Below are 23,349 nucleotides of genomic sequence, written 5' to 3'. Positions count from 1 at the left end.
ATTGACTTCCACTGTGGGAGAGGGACTTCTGGAGCATTTGAGGACTTGCTGTGGCCAACTGCCTACACACTTTGAAGAGAAAGTGATCTTGGCTCTGAACTTCTTGCAATTCCACTGGCAGAGTCAGTGATGGAATTGATTTCAACTTATGCAATCAGTTGATGTGGACCAGGCACTGGCAGCTATACCCTCCACTTGACCCCTGCCCCTCCTGGCTGATTTGTTACGAGGCCAAGTTCAAGGTGTTACTATTGGTACATAAAGCCATTAACAGTTTGGGACCAACTCACCCCTTTTGTGCTCACTCGACTGCTTTGATCTGCTGAACTGGCACTGTTACAGGTGCCACATCATACTTGTTCTGTACTTGTATGAAATTGTTCTTTAAGTGTGGCACTACCTACACTTTGGAACTCCTTGCCTATTGACATCAGGCAGGCACCTTCACTGTATTTTTTCAGCACCCATTTAAATCATTTTTGCTGCTATAAAGCAGTATATAAATTTTGTTAAATAAATAAATGTAAGTATTAAATTTACATTCCCCTCTCCATCAAATACACTTCCCTGCTCCATGCTACTTCGTTGCCCCTCCCACTTACCAATTATAACATGTTTTTCATGCTATTTTTAAAATACATTTACTAAGTCTGCCTTATTTGCCTTTTACATTAGTTTTTGAGATTATTTTTCCTGGTTGAAAGCTGTATATATGCAAAGTTACTTAACAATGCCAGTTTTGGACAAACAGCAAAATTGTGAAGTAAAAGTTGAATAAATGCAATGTATGTGTATGTGTAATAGTATGTGTAATAGTAAATGTGTAAATGTATGTGTAATAGTATTATTGCATTTTAAAAAGCATCTGGTTTGTGAGTAGTTAATGAAGGTAAAAGGTTGGCAAATTACCTTTAACTGAGGCCTAAGAGATAGTGTACAGGCAATCTTACAGCTGTTGGTCTGTCAAGAAACCATTACACTGATACAGTTACTTAGAAGGTGAATATGTGTCTTGAGTTTTTCTGGTATGTCAGTAGGCATTAGAGACCATTGTTTTATATTAGACAGTGGGATCAAAAAGGTCAGTCTGTGATAGATCCTTCAGTGGATGTTCCATTTAACTGTCAGAGAGAAGGTTTTGATTGGTTGTAACACTGTGGCTGAAGGGTGTAAAAAGGCAGACACAGCAATTCAAGAGTCAGTCTTGAGTTTGGAACTAAAGAAGCCAGCAGAAGCTCCAGTGGCAGCAAGTGTTGGCTGTCCAAGGAATGAAAACTTAGGACAGGCATAGGCAGACTCGGCCCTCCAGATGTTTGGGGAATACAACTCCCATCATCCCTAGCTAACAAGACTAGTGGTCAGAAATGATGGGAGTTGTAGTCCCAAAACATCTGGAGGGCCGAGTTTGCCTATGCCTGGCTTAGGATAACAGGACTGAAATTGCAGGCAGCTGAAGCTGAGAGGAAGACTCCCAGAGCACTTCCACTGGAAAACTGGAGCCAGATTGTCACCTGTTAGCAGTAGTTCACAAGGAGGAATGTCTCTGACCAGGGAGATTTCAAACTAAGTCCTCTGTAAAAACCTGCATGTTGATGGGAAAGGAGAAAATATGGGCTGTTGGCTTAGTGCAGGAAAGAAAACTAGTGCAAGGAAATAGGAACCTCCTTTAAGTAACATTTTAAAGCAAATACCAAACCAAGTTATTTTAACATCCAACCTGCAAAATAATAATCCTCTTATCTGATATAATCGTGTAGTATTCATTAAAGTCTGTAAACACAACAGTTAAGCTCTGTCCACTGTTCAGAAGCTTGATATATGCATTTGTTCAACATTTCTGTCAGCACTGGATGTTTCATTGAGCCTTATGCAACTGGTATACCTTCATTAGTCAGAAACATTAACTTTTTGAACCTGGTGTCAGAGATGGTGTCAGAGATTGCCCCTGTGAAGATACATGATCAGGTCTTCAGCATGCCAAAAGATTAAAATTATTGATTTATCTAGATCAGCCTTCCCTGTGCTGGCTATGGCTCATGGGAGTTGTAGTCCAAAGTATCTGGAGTGGGTACCATGTTGGGGAAGGTTGACATAGATAAATGGGTGAGGGAGTTCCCTGGTTCAACACATGACATATTTACTAGATATCATGTAAATGTATTTTAATATTTTTATGGCTTAACTGTAATTTAGATGTACTTTTTTCCCAGAGAAGCTGCCCTTCAGTTTCAAAGGCTTAGTTTAGCAAAATAATTGACTGATCATTTAATTCTCTTTAGAGCTGCTGAAATCTTGACACATTTCAAAATGATTTATTCATATCTTTTTCACCCCTCTTTATTGTCAGGAAAAAAATGTCTGGCTAACTTCAGAAATAAAGCCAGATAATGTTCAGCAGGAAAGAAAGAAAGAAAAAGAAAAAACATTTAAGCTCTGCATACCTTGAAAATAATTATCTGAGGATTGTTCCATGTTCATTCAGTTCTGTGCAATACTCATAAGGTGTTTTCTTGATGGTGGGGGAAAGCAGAGGGAGATGGTTTCTTCTGTGATTTGTGGAGTGACTCCTTTCATCATTTCCCTGGAGCACAGACAGTTTCATTGGCTCTGACATGAAATGAACAATTGAAAACATTCTTCAGGACAGAAATATTCCAAACTTCACTTTCACAGCTGAAGGTATGGAAGAAAGATGGTTTTAGGCAGTGAGACGTGAAGGACAAGTGGAAAGTTTGTCACAGATGCTGATAGCGAGGCGATGGCTGTACATCATCTTCCCTCCATTGGCTCATGGACACTGTCTCAGCTGAAATGCAAACGTGCAGAATGACACATTTGTTTTTTATATTAAAACTTCTTGTTGGGGTTTTCCCATGCTGATTTGTTTCATTTCCCTGTTTTCATCACAGATGTGCTGCCTCCGGTGCCAGGTCAAGGGGATAAAACTGCCACAATGCTTTCTGATGGAGCCATTTACAGCAGCATTGACTTCACTACCAAAACTAGTTACAACAGTTCCAGCCAAATAACGCAGGCTACCCCATACGCCACAACACAAATACTGCATTCCAACAGCATCCACGAATTGGCAGTTGATTTACCAGATCCCCAGTGGAAAAGTTCGATTCAGCAAAAAAGTGACCTAATGGGATTTGGTTATTCTCTGCCTGATCAGAGCAAAGGCAACAATGGTGATTTTAGTTCTCATTTTTCTTATTACAATTGTTTGTAAGAATCTCTTGTGCACAGTAGAAAATTGTCCTTCTTTGTTCCCATTTCCCTTAACTAATTGCATACCTTGCATGTATCCTATACTTATGCAACAAACTATATTGTGTTACAATTTTAGTTTGCTTTAGCTTTTGCCAGTAGCACAGCTTATCTTTTCCCCACCCCTGCTACCATTAGAATATATTAACTTAAATATTTTTCACAGTCCTGCCACATCCACTGTTTACCAGCTAACTGCATGTTGTGCATGTGCTATAAACTAATCACATGATGGCACTGTGACCTTTGCCCTTTAACCCTTAGCCTTACTTTACATCCCTGACTACCGATTGGCTGAGGGATTGTCTAATAGAATGCCACACAACCAGTCACAGGATTTCAGCACCACCAGCTCTCACAACAGCTCAGAAAGAAGTGGCAGCCTCTCAGGTTGGTTTCAATACAATGCGTGTAAGGAGAAGTGTTTGTGCTTGTAAGAAGCTTTAAAAAAACGCAAACTAATTATAACCTTGGAAGAATGATCACTGTACCCAGAGCTTGTGTTCAAATATTGCAGTTTGCCTTCCATTTAGACACATGTGAATGTGTCACGATCATCTGGAAAACCATGAGCTTGATAAAAAAGAAGTGTGCCTTATTTGCCCTAACCGAACAAGAAACCCATTTAGAGATAATAAGAAAATATTTGTAGCCTTTGTACCCTGTGTATTTCAGCATGATTGGAAATTTTATTTTGTAACATTCTCACTTTTCTGGCACAGTGCTGACTTTATTCGTAAATCAATCTTCACTTTACAGCACTGCCCTTCTCTGAGGAGCTTCATGATGAAGTTAATATTTTGGTTGTATCATTATTGAAGCCCCCAACTCCTTTGAGATTTCACAATATTTCTATTGCGTATCAAGAAATCCACCCATAGCAATATAATGGAATTGATAGAAAAGCTTCTTATGATAGTGATCATTCTAAAAGTTTCAGAGCTGCCTACAAGCATAAAGTATAGGTATTATGCTGCATGCTGTATTATAATTATTGCACATTGCCATTGCAAAATGGATTAGCAACAAATTTTCTGTGTTAAATTATTCTGTGCAGAATTGTGCCATTTTCTTAATACATTCTAAAAATATGTTATGAGGCTAGTTTACAATAACTTCTCTTTTGCCATTCCAGCACTGTTTCCCCCCTCCCTTGCTCTTCTGCTTTATTTCCCTATAAGTCCCTGTGATGCTTTCAGTTCCTAGTCCAAATGTTCGGTTTATTTTATTACAAACATACAAATGTTCACGCACATATACATGTTCCACTGCGTGGTCATTTATATTCATGTTCCTTGTTGCCTTCTTCCTCCTCAGGATTCATTACATAACCCTAATTGTCTATCACATTGTTTTATACATTAACTAAAATTATCCTTTATTCATCTATCTCTTTTCTCCTTGAATCCTCATTTCCGTGTTGGTTTATTTGGTCCTCTTCCAGTTCTCTATAACATATGTCCTTTTTCTCTAGAATGAAAAGACCACTGAATTACATGGGCATAAAATATTACAAAAATAACTCATCCATACTTTTCAATTGAATGTCCCAATATGATTTCAGTAAGAAACCAGTTACATTTGCGATTTACATTTTTCGCAACTACATTTGGCCTTGTGAAGGAAAAGAGAAAGAAACTCAAACAGTAAAGTTTTTGGATGTGTCCTTAACAACTCATTTCCAAAGAGAGAGGGAGAGAGATTATGCAAAATGGTATTATGAATACACTGCGATTTGCTATCTGAAAGAGTTTGCTGCAGTCTATTATTTTTTCCAACAATGACTGCACGAGGTTTAGAGCAGACGTGAATAAATCAATAAATATAGTTTTGATATAGCAAGTACATTTTAACTTTTTTTCAGCGCATGCTTCATTGTGACTAAGCTATATGGAGTGTGTGAAATAAAAAGAAGTAATTCCGGGCAATTATACAGACTATTTTCATTCCATTCCACCCTATTATTATTTATAACCTTATGACAACTATAACATGTTGCTGCTGATGTTGCTAAGATAAAAATACTCCTCTCTTCTCCCTTCTTTTTTTCTTTTTCTTTTTTTGAGTGTACCATCTGGAATCAGAGCTCTTTCAGGAAATATAAATAGTCAAGTTTGTTTCTTCATACTTCTGTAATGTTTCTTGATTTCAGGTGGGAAAGGAGGGAAGAAAAAGAAAAACAAAAATACTTCCAAACCTCAGAAAAATAATGGGTCTAACTGGGCCAGCGTTCCACTCCCACCCCCTCCAATACAGCCTCTTCCAGGCACAGAACTAGAACACTATGGTGTGGATCAGCAAGAAGGAGGGTAAGGTATCTTTTTTTGAGGGGGAAGGACCATTTTGAATGTAGTAGAATGCAATATCTCACAGCTGTGGTGTGTAATGTGTGTAAGGCCTTTTACCCCAATCAGAATCTGATTGGGGGGACTAATATGTGTGGAGCAGAAGGCCTTTTAGGTGTAGCTCAGCAAACAGCTTCATAATACAATTGTTGGATGCACCCTCACATGTACACACTGTTGCCAATAGTAAGATAATGCAATCTTCAATGGGCCTGCAATACAATGTGTTTATGGCAGTAAATTTTGGACATTCCTTTTTCATACTATATAGTTGTTTGAATCCCTCCTAGTTTTCCAAAGTTTAAAGGCCCCTTCATGCATTGCTTACATGAAGGACAATGCAGGAAGGGGCAGTGGGGCAGGGCTGTGCCCCTGGCCTCCCCCCACTATTGTGCAGCTGACCTTTCCCTGCCCTCATGTGTTAAGGTTCCATCTCAGACATCCATACTACACTGGATGGTGGGCCATACACGGCGAGGAACACTGCCACTGTCCCTTCACTATACTCTAGCGAAAACAATGCAATAATCTCCAATGGGACTCAGCAGCACCATCTCCTGCTTGGCTATTTGAAAATTGCTAATACAGCAGCCACATTATTGCAGTACAGGGGGGAGGACAAAAGAACCTTGGCCAAATATTGTCCATTGGCTTGGGGTTAACTTTCTGCCTATAGTTTTCTATTAGCAAAGTCTAGTAGCTTGGACAAAGCATATCTGTGATCCAGCCTCCTCTCTTTATGTTCTCACCATAGTTCTTAATAGATAGTCCACATCCTTGAAATTTTTCAAAAGCTAAGCAATTTTAGCTTTTGGGGTGGGGAAAATATTTTTGTTGTTGTTTGATATGGGCTTGTGCCAGCATTAAACTAGTTGTAATTGATATGGGGTATGCATTGTATGTCTTTGTATGTTCACAGAGATTTTCTGTAGAAAATCCATGTGTATTCAGATACAGAGAGAAATATTTTTCTTTTGAAAATCTGTGTAACTCAACTTATCCTTAGTGCTTGTTTTGCAAGAGATGCCAGGGACATCTTTTTGGCAGTAATTCAGCGTCATTTTGTTCTTGAACTTGTGAAAATAAACCCCAGTAGAATTTAAATTTTACAGAAAGGATCTATAAATATGGGTGTGTTATTTGAAACAATAGTTCGTTATAAATTTCCTGTGCTAGAACACAACACATTCTCAGCTCAGTTAACACAGAATATTCCCAGTCCACTAATCATCATACTTATTCATACACATTTAATGAAAGAACCATAGCTCTGTTGGAGCGCATGGTTTGTATGAAAAAGTTTCTTGGTTCAATCCCAGGCATCTCCAAGAAAACTTGTGAAAGGATTTCTGTCTGAAATTCTGGAGAGCTGCTGGCAGTCAGTGTAGAAAATGCTGTCTCCCTGTATAATGCAACATCGCAGCAGCAGCAGCAGCAGCAGCTGTGTGTTACAGTCTTGATGACTGTGAATGGGTTCACTTCTTGTCTTTTTTTGCCTAAAGTGTTCCTGAAAGGAATCAAAAAAACAATAATCATACATACTAGCAGCTAAGTAAGTTGGCTGGTTGACCAAAATAGGGCTACTTGGAATAACCTTGAACTTTGAAGAAGTTGTTTTCTTTTTAAAGTGGTGAAAACCAAAGCCCCTTCCCCCATCCCAATAATCCAGCCTAGGAGCCCAGAGCATAGGCAACTGAAGCAAAGCTATACCTATAAAGTTGCAGCTGGGCTACCAGCAGATGTTGGTAGGATGTATTTGATACCATGGAGTGTCAGGGTCTCCAGTGACAATATCAGATCAAAGAGTTCCCCCAAGCTGCACACCTGCTCCTTCAAGGGGTGTGACCCATCGAGAGCAGAATGCATCCCATGCAGTGTCTCCCAAACAGTGTCTCAGTCTTGTCTGGATTAAACTTCAGTTTACTGACTCCCATCCAGTCCATTTTCAAGGACATACACTGGTGTCAGTACATTCACTGCTACATCTGCTTGAGCTGTAGAGGGGGGGGAAATAAAGGTAAATGTCATCAGCATATGAAAAACAGTGCACTCCAAAACTCCAGATGATGCAACTCAGCAGCTTCATGTAGATGTTAAAACAGCTTGGTTGGCGAGATGGAACACTAGACTCCACAAAACCAAGCAAGATCTATCAAACAGTAGATAAAAGTGGAACCACCACAAAGCAGCTCCTACCAACTGCCAACCCGGCTTCCTTCTCTAGAAGTTAACCATTGTCAATGGTATTGAAAGCCAAAAAGTTGTCAAGTAACAGTTACACATACCTTGTCTTTCCCGCAGCACAGGTTATCAGTTATTCAGGGTCACAAAGCAATCACAGTGCTGTAGCCAGGCCTAAATGCTGATTAAAATGATTCTAGAGAATCTGTTTCACCCCAAAATACTCTACTAACAGGATTTCTATTTGCCTTTAAAATGTTTTGTTCAAGAGGGCACTTGGTCTACCCACAAAGAAAGACACTTTGCTTCAAGTGGTACTGATTAATAATTATCCTCTCTCTCCCCCCCCCCCCCAATAACGATATCTGCACTTTAATGTATTTGCTGTTCTCAGCTCAGATAATTGTGCAATAAAAGACAAATAACTCCCATATATTTTTAAGACACCACAATGATAAATAAGACAGGTAAATTGATGCATTATCTGTAGAGAAACCTTTGTGACACAGGTCTTGGCTTCTCAGTTGTGTATAGTATCTATTATTTGGCGGGGAGAATTTTATTTGTCACCAAGACAACACTGGTTATTTAAAGCTAAGTAATCAGTGATGCTGACAGCATACTTTCAAGATTCACACAGCTCAGCCATAGCTTTTATTATGTTTGTCTTTCAATTACACTTTCCAGTTATTTATAATATTGCAGTGATAATGAGCACAGTTCTCCCTGCCCCAGAAAGTGCATTGTTAGAAGAGGAAAGCTAAATTTGAAAAGGCAAGTGCCTTATAGGAAAAAAATAAGGAAAGTTTCCACAGGAAGAATGAAGCTTTTCCATTTTATTCCACTGACTTTTAAATATGAGGGAAAGAGTTAATATATGCAAGTAATATGTGACTATTAAAAGAATACCTGTGTAACAAGCAGGTAAGTGGGAGAGGCAGACAGCCCCTTACTGCAAGACCTTTCAGCTGGCTGCTACTTCCTGGTCACAGTGTGATCAGAGCATTTAGATGCCAGTGCCTGACCCTGAGAAGAAATGGGAAGGCCAGAAGTATTAAGCACCACAAAATACAATTTGGTCTTTCTGCTACATCCCTTTCAGTAGCCACAACAGCTTAAGGGTTGTCACCAGTAATGCCTTCCTTTCATTCCACCCGATACTACTGCCTGCTTGTTGCGTCACCATTATGCTTCTGTTACTCCTAAACGTGGGGTTTTCAAACTGTAATGAAGATCACTAAAAATAAGTTATGGAATGCATTGTTTGCTTTGTTTGCTAACCAAATCAGCCAATATTTTATTTAAAATCAAAAGGATTTGCAAATAGAAGCAAAAGGTTTTATGGCTGCTCTCTTGAAAAAAGACAATTTAATATCCTTATATTTCATTATCATGGAAATCCCTTTACCTAAAGAATGATTTGTAGAAATGAAAACTCTCTTCCCCATTCCCTTCAATAACTAAGAAGAATTTGAGGATCAAGGCTGGCAGTAAAGCAAAGTAATGATGATGGAGACACTTTGGAAGGGAGCAGTAAGGACAAAAATGACAGTAATTTGTTACTGCAGCTTCCCACCTCCTCAAATAGAATAACAGAATCTTAGAGTTGGAAGGGACCCTGAGGATAATCTAGTCCAAACCTCTTCAATGCAGGAATGTCAACTAAAGCATCCATGGCAGATGGCCATCCAACCACTGCGTAAAAACCTCCAAGGCATAAAAGTCCACAACCTCCCAAGGGAGTCTGTTCCACTGTTGAACAGCTCTTACTGTCAGAAAGTTCTTCCTGATGTTTAGTCAGAATCTTCTTTCATATGACTTGAATTAGAAAGTCACTCTTTGCAGTATGGGAATAATATAAAGATCTGATGGAGCCTAAAGTCCTGTGGTGGACTTCTCCAATAGAAGCCACAGCTGTAAAAAGGAAAAATACCCAGTAAAGTTGACCAACATATAAAACACTTTTAAGAGACGGTGATAGCCAACTAAAATTAAAAAGCTTTGAGGAAATAAGAGAATACATCTCAGACCAATACCACCAGATATTTGAAAATTTTAAATCTGATAAACAAAAGGGGTTCTCAACAGAAATTTCCTGATTTGAATCTGATCTTGTAAATTCTAAAAGAAAAACTCTTTCCACAACCTACCGACTGCTCCTTGACTGGAAAGTAAAGGAGGAGGAGGTAACAGCGGCCATGGTGAGGTGGTCACAAGACTTTGATCATTCAATAACTATGTCCCAATGGGAAAATTTGTGGAAGAACAATTGGAAATACACAAATTGTTATACAATTAGAGAGAACTTTCTAAAAATGCAACACCAATGGTACTTAACACCCTGGAAACTTTCAAAAATGTATAAAAATGTGCCAAGTAATTGCTGGAGATGCGGAGATAATTCAGGAACTTTCTACCATATATGGTGGTTATGTAAGAAAATACAGGTATTCTGAGAGAGTATTCACTCAGAACTGGAAAAAAATGCTAAAGATCTCTTTTAAGAAAAAACCAGAGGCCTATCTCCTGGGAGTTACAGATTTGGATATTCCACAAAAAATGAAGGGTATTTTTTTATACGCTACGGCGGCAGCAAGAGTTCTCATTGCGGCAAAATGGAAGAGTATATGAATGGATCCAAAAGCTGACAGAATATGCTGAATTAGATGGTCTATCAGAAAAAATAAAGAATAAACCAAAACAGGAATTTGTTTCAAAATGGGAGGTTTTCAAAGAATATATGAAATATAATTACAGTAGTTTAAACTCTGTTGCAGCAATAGTTGCAAGTTAGACATAAGAGTTAAGCTATATTAAGAAAAAGTTAAATTATGATAAAAGTGTGTATTGGCAATAAGTAATATGAAATTGAAATAAGGAATAGACGGGAGGTCGGGTCTATAGTGTTAAGACCAACTTATGTTTTATTGTTTGTTAAGAAAATTTTGTGTTTACTGTTATTCTTGTGTGCAATTCTGTATCTGTGTTTTTTGTTTCTTTTCTTCTTTTTCTTTTTTTTTCTTTTCTTTTCCTTTTTTTTTTTTTTTTTTTTTGCTGTATCAATAAAAAAAAGAAGCAGATAGATTTTCTGTGGAAAACTATTGCATAAGGCTTGGTAACTGATTGCACAGTAGAATTCCATCTGAGTGTTTTGTTATAACAAACCTTTTCATGATTGCAACCCAAAGCTGCACATCTACTTAGAATTGAGTCCCATGTATTCCGTGGAACTTGCTTTCAAATTAGTGTGCCAGAAACAGGGAAACTGATGGACTGATCAGATCTGATCATCCCTCTTGTATCCTTTTATCCACATTGCACAGATTTAACTTTAGAGATTTTTGGAATACCAACATAATATATAATAACTGGTACTGAAAATGACATGTTCTTTGTTTTGTTTTACTCTTTTGCTCTTGAAAAAAATTGCTTCATTTAGAAATGAGATTAACAAATAGATTTTATTCGGTATCACTGTTGGTTGGGCCCTTTTTGCCCTTTATCATATCAAAAAGATAAAGAGTGAAATTAAGTGTTAGCTTTGCTGAAATAAATGGGGAGTCTGTGCCTGGTTTTATGGAGTCAGGTATTATTTAGGTTATTCAAGTTTCTTAGCTGTTGTTTTCATAACACAAAATAGATTCCCCATTGTGCATACAGTATAATATACAGTATCATTATTTCAATGAATTATATATAGCCTAAACCTAAACCATTTCTATTCTAGGTATGACAGTGATGGTTGGTGCCCACCTTTACCAGTCCAGACATATTTGCATCAGGGAATGGAGGATGAGCTTGAAGAGGAAGATGATAGAGTTCCTACACCTCCTGTTCGAGGAGTGGCCTCTTCCCCGGCAATCTCCTTTGGGCAGCAGTCCACTGCCACGCTCACGCCCTCTCCACGGGAGGAGATGCAACCTATGCTTCAAGCCCATCTTGATGAACTTACCAGGGCCTATCAGTTTGATATAGCAAAGCAAACATGGTAAATGTGGCAGATACAAAGCCACTGCTGTCTTTCGAAGTCTCTTTTCTTTCTTTCTTTTTAGCAGGTTCTCATATGCTGTCCTCACAGATACAAAGCAAACATGCTAAATGTGGCAGACCCAGATACTATTTGGGAAATGAAAAACATCAGAAGCCACATCACTTGAGAACGTAATTCTCATCTTGAAAGATCTGCCTGTGCCTTAAGTAACTAATTAACAAAAAGATTTTGTCAGATGTAGATTCTGACTCCTTTGCAGCCTGATGGGAAAGAGTTTGCATGTCACATTGCTGGATTTTGAACCCATGAACATTACTTGGATATTGATAACTATGGAGGCATTTAAAATCTGTATTTTTTAGAATAGTTATCAACAGAGATATATTTTACTAAATTCATTCCTAGACCATGTGTTAAAAATGCATGGAATATTTTAAGATTAGCTCAGTTAGCTTCTTTTTAAAACACACACAGAGGATCTCTTTTCTTCAAAATAATTATCTTATACAAGCTGTGAACCTAAGCACTGTTATACCATAAGTTGTACTTTTTGGAACTTGTAATTTAATGAAGACTTCTGTAACCGTACAGTAAAACACACCCATTTTCTGAATGTTATAACATCAAGTTATCTTGACTGATGAAAAACAACCATCAAAGCCCACAAGTCAATGGGTGAAATGCAGTGTCATTTGAATAGGCATTCCTTACCTCTCTCCCTGATGTAACCTTCTACATCTGTCCTGGAATGTCCCCCCAGCCCTCTGGAGCAGATTTGGATAGCATGCAGAGGGGCTGCATCCGAAAGGAGAGGAATGAGGTCTCATTGCTCCAGTGGAAGTCCATTCATAGAATCATAGAATTGTAGAGTTGGAACCTGAGGATCATCTAAATCCAGCTCACTGCAATACAGGAATATGCAACTGTCTCAAACGGGGATTGAACCTGCAACTTTGGTGTTATCAGCACCACACTCTAACCAACTGTGCTATTCAGGCCCTTAATCTCAACTAAAGCATTCATGACAGATGGCCATCCAACCTCCAAGAAAAAAAGAGTCCACTACCTTCCAAGGGAGTCCATTCCATGGTCAGACAGCTCTTACTATCAAAAAGTCCTTCCTGCTGTTTAGTTGGAATCTCCTTTCTTGCAACTTGAAGCCATTGGTTTGGGTCCTAGCCTCAAGAGCAGAAGAAAACAAGCCTGGTACATCTTCCTTGTGACAGCCCTTTAAATATTTGAGGATGACGATCATATCTCATCTCATTCTCCTCTTTACAAGGCAGAGTAGAGCGGGCCTATTACAGTGGTACCTCGGGTTACATACGCTTCAGGTTACAGACTCCGCTAACCCAGAAATAGTACCTCGGGTTAAGAACTTTGCTTCAGGATGAGAACAGAAAACGTGTGGCGGCAGCGCAGCGGGTAACAAGAGGCCCCATTAGCTAAAGTGGTGCTTCAGGTTAAGAACGGACCTCCGGAACGAATTAAGTACTTAGCCCGAGGTACCACTGTACTTCTCTTGATTGAGACACTATACTTCTGTTCATGCAGCCTAGAAAAGCATTAGCTTTTTCTTTTCTTTTGCTGCTGCATCACACTGTTGACAAATGCTAAGCTTGTGGTCCACTAAGACCGCTAGAGCTTTTTCACATGTACTACTGGCAAGCCAGGTGTTCCCCTTCTTATATTTGTTCAGGTTGTTCTTCCTGCCTAAATGTAGAATCAGACATTAGTCCCTGCTGAAATTCATTTTGATAGTTTGGGCCCAGTCCTCCAATCACTTCAGATCATCTTGAATCCTGATTCTGTATTTTGTGGTACTAGCTACCCCTCCCAGTTTGGTGTCATCTGAAAATTGGATGAGCATCCCCTCAATTCCACCATCCAATTCATTTATAAAGATGTTGAACAACAATGGTCTCAGAATAGAACCCTGCGGCACCCCACTTGTCACTTTTTTCCAGGATGATGAGATACCATTAGTGAGCACTCTTTGGGTTTGGTCAATCAACCAGCTATGAATCCACCTAACAGTTAACTTGTCCAGCGCACATTTTACCAGCTTCTCCACAATAATTTCATGGGGGACTGTCAGTTAGAAGCATAAACACCACAATGCCACTAAACAAATTTACCCACATTGAAATCAAGGAATACTATGTCCACAGCATTCCAATGATCCACCAAGCTTCTAACGCTATCCCAAAGAAAGAAAAAGAAATGAGATTCATCTGTCATTATTTGTTTTTGAGAAACCCATGCTGGATTTTAGTAATCACAGCATCATTTTCTAAGTGCTCACAGACCAACCATTATCTATTCTAGACCTGTTCTTGGAATTGTTGTCAAGCTGGCTGGTTGGTACTTGGATAATTCTTTTTTGAAGATGGGAACATATGCCCACCTCCAGTCTGCAGGGACCTCACCTGTTCTCCCAGAATTCTAAAAGATTATAGACAGAGTTTCTGATACAACATCTGTAAGCTCCTTTAGTACCCTTGTATGCAGCTCATCAGGTGCTGGAGATTTGAGTTCACTTAAAGTAACTAGGTGTTCCCTTACCACCTATTTTCCTAGCAGGCTGCAACTCCCTCCTTGCATCATTTATTCTGTGTTCACCAGGTTGTGCACCGCTTTCCTTTTGGGTGAAGACAATGGCAAAGTAGGTGTGAAGCCGTTCTGCCTTCTCTCTTGTCATCCGGCTGTTGGCTACTTTGTGATTTGTCCTTTCTTCCATTTCTTATACATGCTCTTCTTACATCTCAGCTCCTCTGTAAATTTCCTTTTGCAGGCACACTGGTTTCTTTAGATGCCTCCCACTTTTCTTTCTTGATGGTTCTGTCTGCATTTGTGTCTTCAATATTTCACAGTTGGGAAACTCCCACCATCTTAGACTTCCTTCTCTTTGAGTATTTCTGACCACAGGATCTCACCCAGTACTTCTTTAAGCTTTTTGAAATCGGTCATAACTGGATATCACTCTTGTTCTTGAGGAAAGTCCTAATGTCTCTTTCAGGTTGTATTAGTAAAGAAACTGTAGAATTAAAACTTTCAGAACCCATTCTGGGAAAGCTGAAGGACTGACAAGTATAACCTCCCAATTCTGCTGTATTTGAGTAAAAGAGATTATGGAAGCAGTTGCTTAAAAATATTCATAGCATAAATCCGAATTCTTGTTTGGTATTCAAAGGAAGAAGAAGATACCAAAGTAGTTCACCTATATGAGAGAGGCTGTTTGGGGACTGAAAAATAGAGCAAAACAGACTCGAACTATAGAATAGAATGTCACAGGCTTTTTGTACATCTTAACGTGTAGAAATATTATTTTAAAAGTAAAAGAAAACTTCAGCAGGACAAGAAACCGTGTGCTGTTAAGTGACATAGAGTTGCTAAATGGCATAGTGCCAATGAATGTTTCCTGACATACAAAGGCCACAACTTACACTGAAAGAGTTATTATAGGTCAAAGAGGCTTGTATGAATTTTCTGCCAATGCCAAAGCCAGCTGTTTTCCTTGGACAATTTTCAGTACTCCAACCTCGTTTGCAAGCTGCAGCCAATCAACAGGGTGCTTAGGCCACCTCCTCCATGGGATATAGCTTGTTTATGTAACAAGCCAGAAGCCCAGGCATCAGCTAATTCAGGTCTAGGTTAAATGTATAATTGTGCCAGGCAGGACACAGATGCATGCCCTGGCATGCTTTCAGCCTGTACCTTGCAGCTGTTACGCTTCCTGTGGTGGCATACAAACTGCAGGTGCAACTTTGGGTGTCAGTTAACATCATGAATCTCATTATGTAATCTGTGCTTTTAAGATGGGGAATTACACATTCAGTATTGGATAAATTGTATCAGTTAGCTGTATCTGATAAACTGACGATGTGCCGATACAGTACTCTTAAATGACCATAACAAAATGCAATGATACTCATAATTTTCAAAAGGCTAACAGGCAAAATAAAAATAAAAATGCCAGCACCTTAAGAAATAGCAACGATATTTCCCAGTGAATGGGCTTGAATATTTTATCGGGTTCTGTAAATGAATGCATGCAATATAGATTATTGTTTTAAAAATATCTCATTAAGGAGGAATTAGTGTAGAAATATATATATATTTCCCCCTGGGTATCTTGTGTAAAATCCAGTATGAAGTTTGACCTAGAGATAACCTTATGCACAAATGACTTCTTCATCCTAGGAAGCTATGCAGCTTCTAAACAGGAACCTAATTACAACATAACCATCTTTGATCTAGCCCAGTGATGGCGAAACTTTTAGAGACCAAGTGCCCAAACTGCAACCCAAAACCCACTTATTTATCACAAAGTGCCAACAAGGCAATTCAACCTGAATTTGTGCATAATCTGCAGTAGCTGTCACTACTCTGACTCCTGTTTAGCCCTTAAGAAAGAAGTACCCAGCTATCATATTGCATTGTATCTGGGGAATTTGTGTGAAGTCTAGGCAAGCTCTCTCAGTGTTTGCCTCAACCTCACAGGAGGAGGAGAAGAAGGTAAACGGCGTTTCCGTGTGCTGCTCTGCTTCGCCAGAAGTGGATTAGCCATGCTGACCACATGACCCGGAAGCAGTACGCCAGCTCCCTCGGCCAATAAAGCGAGATGAGCACTGCAACCCCAGAGTCGGTCACGACTGGACCTAATGGTCAGGGGTCCCTTTACCTTTACCTTTTTTAGCCCAGTAATTAAGCTACTATATGTGCCAACTACTTAAAGATAACTAACACAAACTTGATATATGAATGTTTGATTTGTTTAAGTACCGTATTTTTCGCCCTATAGGGCACACCGGCCCATAGGGCACACCTAGTTTTGGGGGGGGAATAAAGGGGAAAAAATTATTTCCCCCAGGCGCGGGGCTGGGGCAGGGGAAGCCCGACATCTGCGCGAAGCACGGGGTGCCCTCCGGAACTCCTGCCGGGCGTGCAAGGCTTGCGGATAGCTTCCTGAAGCCTGGAGAGTGAGAGGGGTCGGTGCGCACCGACGAAAGCCTGCATTCGCCCCATAGGACGCACACACATTTCCCCTTCATTTTTGGAGGGGGTAAAGCGCATCCTATAGGGCGAAAAATACAGTAGTCATTTCTTGCATTCCAGTAAGAATAAGGTCAGATAAAATCTCAAATTATATGGATTCTGGACTATATATCTGGCTTGAAATTTCTAGCCTAATATATCTAACATATATTAGAGATTAGCTCTTTGATATCTTTGGAATAGCCTCTTCCATAGTACTTATTCATTCATGACCCTAGCATCATTTTAAAGATAAAACTACTGTTTCCGTTTCCTCATGTTTTGTACCAGTTGGCATACAATAGTGTGGAATCCATGGTAACAATTGGTTATACAATGCGGAAATAGTCATGTGAGTGAAGTTGTTTTAGGGCTACCCACAAATTATTCAGAAACATTTCCCCCCCCTTCTGCTTCTACAGGGTGAGTCCTCTTTTAAAAGACTCGCCCTGTATTTCTTATTTGTGGTGATCGGCTAAAGGACTGCAAAAGCACATAGAAATCTGAGAGATTTCAGTGGAAGTGTTAAGTACATCACCCTAAATCTCACTATTTGTTATAAATGGAGTTTCAACACCTTAATCCTATTCTGTTTTTGGCATCTGTCTGTCTCAAGAAACAATGGAGTGTGTTTCCAGGGGTGAAGTCAAATTACTGCGTTACCAGCACTGAAGTGTCCTCCCTGGGGCACAAGCCTGGACAGTATGTATGGAAGTCCTGGACTACTTAAATGGCAAAAAAACCAACCCTCACTGATGTCCAAAGGAAAGCAGGGCACCAGCTTGGCCGCAGAAGTTGCTGAAGGAGGCATACAAGGCACCATTCAAATCCACTCCAAATTTGTGGAGAGTTTACTCCTTTGCCTTTTCTTCTCCTGAAGATATCCTGCAAGGATTAGAGTCAATAGTTTTCCTTCTCCTAGATGAGCTACCTTCTGAGATTAATGAGCCCCATCTGCCCCTCACTTCCCTCCACAGCACATGCAGAAACTACCTTCTTGACCATTTAACCCATTACTGGTCTTGTCTGCTCAGTCCGCTGGAGCCTTCATATGCAAGTCCCTAACTCACCAAAGGTTTGAGGCCCATTAGCTACCCTCACCTGGTTTAGCCAGCCAGTTAAAGCCGTTCTTGGGATTTGGCTGCTACCACAGGCTGACAGCTTCTAGGAACCAGAGGTGAGAGTTGCGTGCAGGGTGGGGACCAAAGGTGAACAAACTACTCCAGAAGGAGCGTGGCATGTTTCCCACCAGAGGTACTACCCCTCCCCTAAAACCTCTTAAGTCCCACTGAGTTAAATGAGACTTATTCCCAGCAAAGTGCAGTATATGGCTTATGACTGGATCATGTTTCTAGCTTTTTAAAGTGCTTTCCCCTTTTGCCTTCTCCCTTTTGCTCTAGGCACATTCAAAGCAATACTCAGCCACCCCAGACTCCACTTCCACCATTAGGATATGTGTCTGGATCTCTAATATCAGATTTGGAAACAGATATTCCAGAGGATGAAGATGAGGATGAGGATGATATTGAAGAAGCTTTAGAAATCACAAGACCACTGAGAGGACTAGAGCATACTCCAGGCTCTAGCATGGACAATCTAGACAGCTCAGTGACAGGTAGGCAAACAAAATTAAGAATGAACCAGCTTAGTAAAGATGTAAAATGTGTTCTAAATAAAATAATGTTTAAGGGTATTCTATTCTGCTCTATTTCTGTGGCTTTTAAAAAGTTGTGTTAATATTGCTCACAACTGTTAAAGGATTTGAAAATGCTTTTGCTTTGCTGCAAATGATAAGAAAATTCATGAATTTTAAAAAGCTTTAAAAACATGAAAGAAAAATCAATTATATCCCAGCTTTCATAGAAAGTTCACTTTACTGGGAAAGCAAGTTTATTACATGTATGGTGGAGAGGGGGGTAGAGCAAAAGCAGCTAGACTAAAAAAATATATTTTGTATCTCAGGAACAACATGAGAAGCTGACATCTATAAAAGGTTTCTATGTTTTTTATTTTATTTTGGGGCTTTGTAGAAGTGATGAATGTCAGAAGATGTTTTTTTCTGAATAACCTCAGAACAAGTTGTAGTATGAAAGAACAGCTATGTGGTGACACCTTTATTTTGTGCCCACTACATATTTAATCATTCTTCCCTTTCAGCCAAATCCCATTTAATTAATCGAACATCTTTTGCTTGACTGTTTCTTATTCCTCACATGTCTGGAGATGTTACAGCTAGAATAATCAAAGTCCAACCTGGAAAAAACTAAGCTTGCCCAGCCTGAATTGATAATAAAACTGCTGTTGGTAGAAGATAGACAACCATTCCGTTTTGCGAGAAAGTGCTGTTCTTACATGAATAGCATGACCTCATTCTAGGCTTCAGCAGGCTTTCATTTCTACTGATGTTGGACCTGCACTTAACGTACTGTATCTAGGTTGACTGAGGTCTATTGAAGCCCAAGCATGCATGGTCTATATAGCTCATTAAAAATATTGCACATCTCTTCAGTTGTTGATCTTTATGGGACAGTACTAATTTCTGAATATATCTTCATGAAATTTCTGTTCGCTGAAGACAGATTAATGCAGCGTCTTTTAATACTTGCCTTCCTTCTGTGTGCCTTGCAAGTTGTTTTGAGTTTGGGTTTTTTATGCCCTTATCTAAACACTGCAGCTATGAAAACACATTGCAGTTTCCAGTTAGAGTGGGAATATGACAGTAATGAAGCATCAGTACCTCGGATTTCCCTCTCTCCCTCTCTGTGTCATTGAATTAAGGGAAATGGTGCTTTATTCCCACTTTCCAGTTTCCCTTCCCCATGCCCTGGGGCCAGGCTGCTTGCCAAGCTAATTAAGATTTAAGAACTGTAGCTTGACCGCTGTGATTTGAAATCCAGATCCAACTGAAGACTTGTAGTTACAAGTTTAAGTCTCTGAATTTGGAAGATTGGCTTATTAGTGCACAAGTATGTTAAGCCACTTTACCTGAATTTGCTGGAATTTTTAGCATAATCTCCTTCTGGCTGTAATACTGTGCATTTTTGCATGTGTCTAGGGAAGCATTCCTGTAGCAATCCATCGAAGGCCTTAGAGTGATAATATGTATTTTAAAACCTGCTACCAAAATACTATTCATTTATATGTATTAATATGTCAGTCTTTATATGTGTGTGTACGTGTGCATGATTTGCATATTTGCTTTTCTATAAGTCGCTGTCTCTTTTCTTCCTAGCAATGTACAAGTATATTGATTACAAATTCTGGTTTTTAAAAACCAACACTGCTCATTGAAGCCTTCAGTTGCCTACGTCATTATTTTTAAAATGCTAATACTTTGTTATTGTGCCAAACCCTTAGGGAACAAAGTGATAGGGGCGAAAAAATTAGGCCAACACCAAATGGATTTGCATATCTTCTTATGTATCCTTTTCTGCCTCCTTATGCTTTCTGTAGGAAAGCATAATCAGTATCTTGTTTTCATTAGTGGTAGAAGTAGTGATCATAAAAGAAAGCAAACATGATTCTGAATCACCTTTTCAAGTTAGGAAAGAAGACTTAACTCTCTTTGTTACCATTAGTATGAAGTTGACAGGTCCAAGATGGAGGAGGACACTCAGAATATCCCAGTCTTGGTTGCCAAAGAAATATCCCACACATTTTCTTCATTTAGCTTATTTGACTTTCTGTTTTTTGAATCTTGTATATGAATGCTTTCTTTTCCATTGCACATTTACATTTACATAATAGATCAGAGACCCTTCTGTCTCTGATAATTCAAATGCATCAAAGTTCAGCATTTATTTATTTGCTGAAGAATATGGTAGGCAAAATAGAACATAGGAAGTTGCCTTAAAACAAATCAAACCATTCCTCCATCTAGCTCAATATTACCTATATTGGCAACAGAGGTTCTATGGGGTTTACGACAGGACTATATTTCCATTTGGAGATATCAGGGATTGAACCTGGGACAATTTCTGCTCAAAGCATGTGCTCTACTTCTAAGCTAAACCCCTTCCCTTAAGATCAAAGATTATCACTGTCTGTTTTTCCCTACCTATATTTCAGAAGTGTAGATACAGAGGCCAGAGAAGAAGGTGGGCATTAAGATTCTAATAACCCATGTCCATAAAGAACAATTCCTTTTGGAGGCAAAAAGATTCCTTCTGCCACTCTGCTGGGCAGAAGGACTTCCATTTCCCCCCACATCACGGTTTTTCGGGTTGTGGAGGAAGCAGGCTATGTCCTTGTCTTATGATCTGTTTAAGACCATTGTAAATAGGAGATCCAGTTTAAGTATCAAAAGTTTTATAAAATCTTTTTCCCCCTTAATAAAGACATATTGGGACATGCATTAAGCACAATGTAACATAGATTCTGTGGACGTTGTACTACTGGATACGATAACATGAAATCTTTGCTGTAATTACTACAGAAGCAAATATGGGGAGTTTCATACATGGAAGCCGACAGACTTTGGGAAATATGCTAAAAGATTAATACAAGAATAAAAAAAGGCACTACTAATACTGGGTAATTAGACCTTGATCTAAACTGACTATCATACATGAATAACAGTATCCCAATTAAAATTAAACATTTAAACATAAGGTGGAATCTATATTTTATATACTTGTTTCCTTTCCAGAACATTATAATGAACAAAATGCAAGCAATATATAAGTTTGACACTTTTTATAGATGCAAACATCATCAAAGCATTTATAAACATTAATGAAAAATGAATTTATGCCACTTAGCCAAATTTATTTCTGTTTGAAATTTCAATCTTTCCCTGCAATCTTTTTCTCTCCTCCATATTGCTGAAAGGCACAAAATTTTGTCAAATTTATTCAAGCTGTTAGCATGCACATAGAACATTAAGTAGTTGTTCAAATGTTGCTGAGCAGTAAAATACTATGATAAAGTGGCATCTTGCTGTGCCTCCATTACATCTTCAGCACTAAAATTAATTTATGATCAGTCATCAATTCATTTACATGTCGTTTTATGCGAAATCCATCCTTGCTGATGAATGTGTATCCCTAGATCCATTAAGCTAGAGTAAAATCTGTGCTTTATAATATGACCCTGCTAATTGTTGCATTACCATTTTTATGAGATACAAAATCTAGCAGGTCCCCTTCTCAGAGCTCCTATTAAGCCATGAACACCTTATTTCCACTAAATGAAGTCTGCCACACTGCCTGCACAGTAAAATGAATGCTTAAAAAATAAGAATTAAAAGGACAGATTTCCCTCCCTTGTGCTATGTGCTTGTGTGTTCTATATTACTACTTTCAGGTGCAACCCTGATTTATTCTTCAGAGGACATTATTGTGGTTCATTTACTTGGCCACTGACATTGCAATGACAAGGCAGGGAAGAAAGGTAACGTGTGCCAGTCCTTGTCACCATTGCTGATGTCATTGCTTCCTGTGGCTAATGCCAGTGCAGTGATTAAGAAGTAGACTCTCTTGCGTAGCCAAATCATTAAAACATTTCACAGATGCCACTAGCAGTCTTTTAGGTAACAATGCTAAACATGTTATACCACAATTTAACCGCAACTTGTCTGGCAAGAGTCCCAATGTAACAGGTGTTTGTCCTTGTTTCAACTTTTACGCTGCTACAATTTCCCATTTTTTAAAAAATCACCCTTGACCAAAGGAGGGCCAGTCTATTTTAAAGCATAGTATGGCCCAGATATAAAACAGAAAGAACAAAAATCTGACCACTGCTAACATAGATATAGTCAGAATGAAAATGTTATGTGTGGGCATTGTTTTATGAGTCTTCCTGTTTATGATGATAATAAGCAGCATTTCAACCTAAAGCACATCACTGCAGCTTTTTAAATGAGCCAAAAGAAGAAGGAGCATTTTTCCTCTGGCAGGAGACTTGGTTCTGTGCTGGATGTAGATGACGGGGGAAGCACCCCTTCCTTCTTCCACCAGCCTGCTCACTTACCTGCACACACTTCCTTGTCACTTGTGGCTAGGGCTAGGGTTAAATACAAGGCTCTATTACTCTTTCATTTGTCTTTTGTGTCTTTATAGTACATTGGGGATCTAATTGTATAAAAGACTCACTAAAATATTCAGACTGCAATTATGGCATATTGTCACCTCGTAAATATGTCTACCACATTAAATAGCAAAACGCAGGCAAAAATTGAAGTTGCATTAAGCTATTAAAACAAAGTGGGGGGGGGCAGCAATCGCTAAAGTGAAAATAAAGCTTTTTGTCTTTCTTTTGCTGTGGAAGTTCTATGAAAGATAGATTCATTTTGAGATAAACTGAAATTTACAGGTTTATACACACACATCCCCATGTGTATGTAGCACTGAATTCAATAAAACATAATTCACATTGGGCTCTGTCAGACCTCTGTCCTATGACAGCCATAGATTATGAGGTGCTTTCAGTCTCAGCCTATCCAAAACCAAGAGCTTCATCCAGCACCTTGGAGACTGCAAAACATGTGCAACCAAGGCCAGAATTTGAAGGACCATAAAATAATTT

The 23,349-nt window shown here is 39.1% G+C and overlaps 1 protein-coding gene and 1 long non-coding RNA gene across 23 annotated transcripts in view; one reads left to right on the top strand and one right to left on the bottom strand.

The window, feature by feature from the left end:
* Nucleotides 1-23,349, top strand: part of ROBO2 (roundabout guidance receptor 2) — an 830,881-nt gene that overhangs the window by 779,715 nt on the left and 27,817 nt on the right. For 14 of the 22 annotated variants that reach the window (XM_081858427.1, XM_081858417.1, XM_081858436.1 and 11 more), the window contains 5 exons: nt 2,910-3,191; nt 3,535-3,660; nt 5,423-5,579; nt 11,524-11,784; nt 18,225-18,439. In XM_081858427.1, the coding sequence (XP_081714553.1) occupies nt 2,910-3,191; nt 3,535-3,660; nt 5,423-5,579; nt 11,524-11,784; nt 18,225-18,439 (1,041 nt within the window). The remainder of the gene's footprint in view (nt 1-2,909; nt 3,192-3,534; nt 3,661-5,422; nt 5,580-11,523; nt 11,785-18,224; nt 18,440-23,349) is intronic. The other 8 variants (XM_081858429.1, XM_081858421.1, XM_081858428.1 and 5 more) reach the window with 1 other exon arrangement.
* Nucleotides 5,596-9,500, bottom strand: LOC309340068. The gene is made up of 3 exons (XR_014155792.1): nt 8,706-9,500; nt 7,438-7,609; nt 5,596-7,122 (listed from the first exon to the last, which is right to left on the bottom strand). It is a non-coding gene; the product is annotated as an uncharacterized lncRNA (long non-coding RNA).

Source organism: Podarcis erhardii (genome assembly GCF_964252035.2).
Source record: "Podarcis erhardii genome assembly, chromosome: 4".
NCBI classification, from domain to species: domain Eukaryota; kingdom Metazoa; phylum Chordata; class Lepidosauria; order Squamata; family Lacertidae; genus Podarcis; species Podarcis erhardii.
Note: the sequence above shows the minus strand (reverse complement) of the source record. Positions and strands in the feature narration are given on the sequence as shown.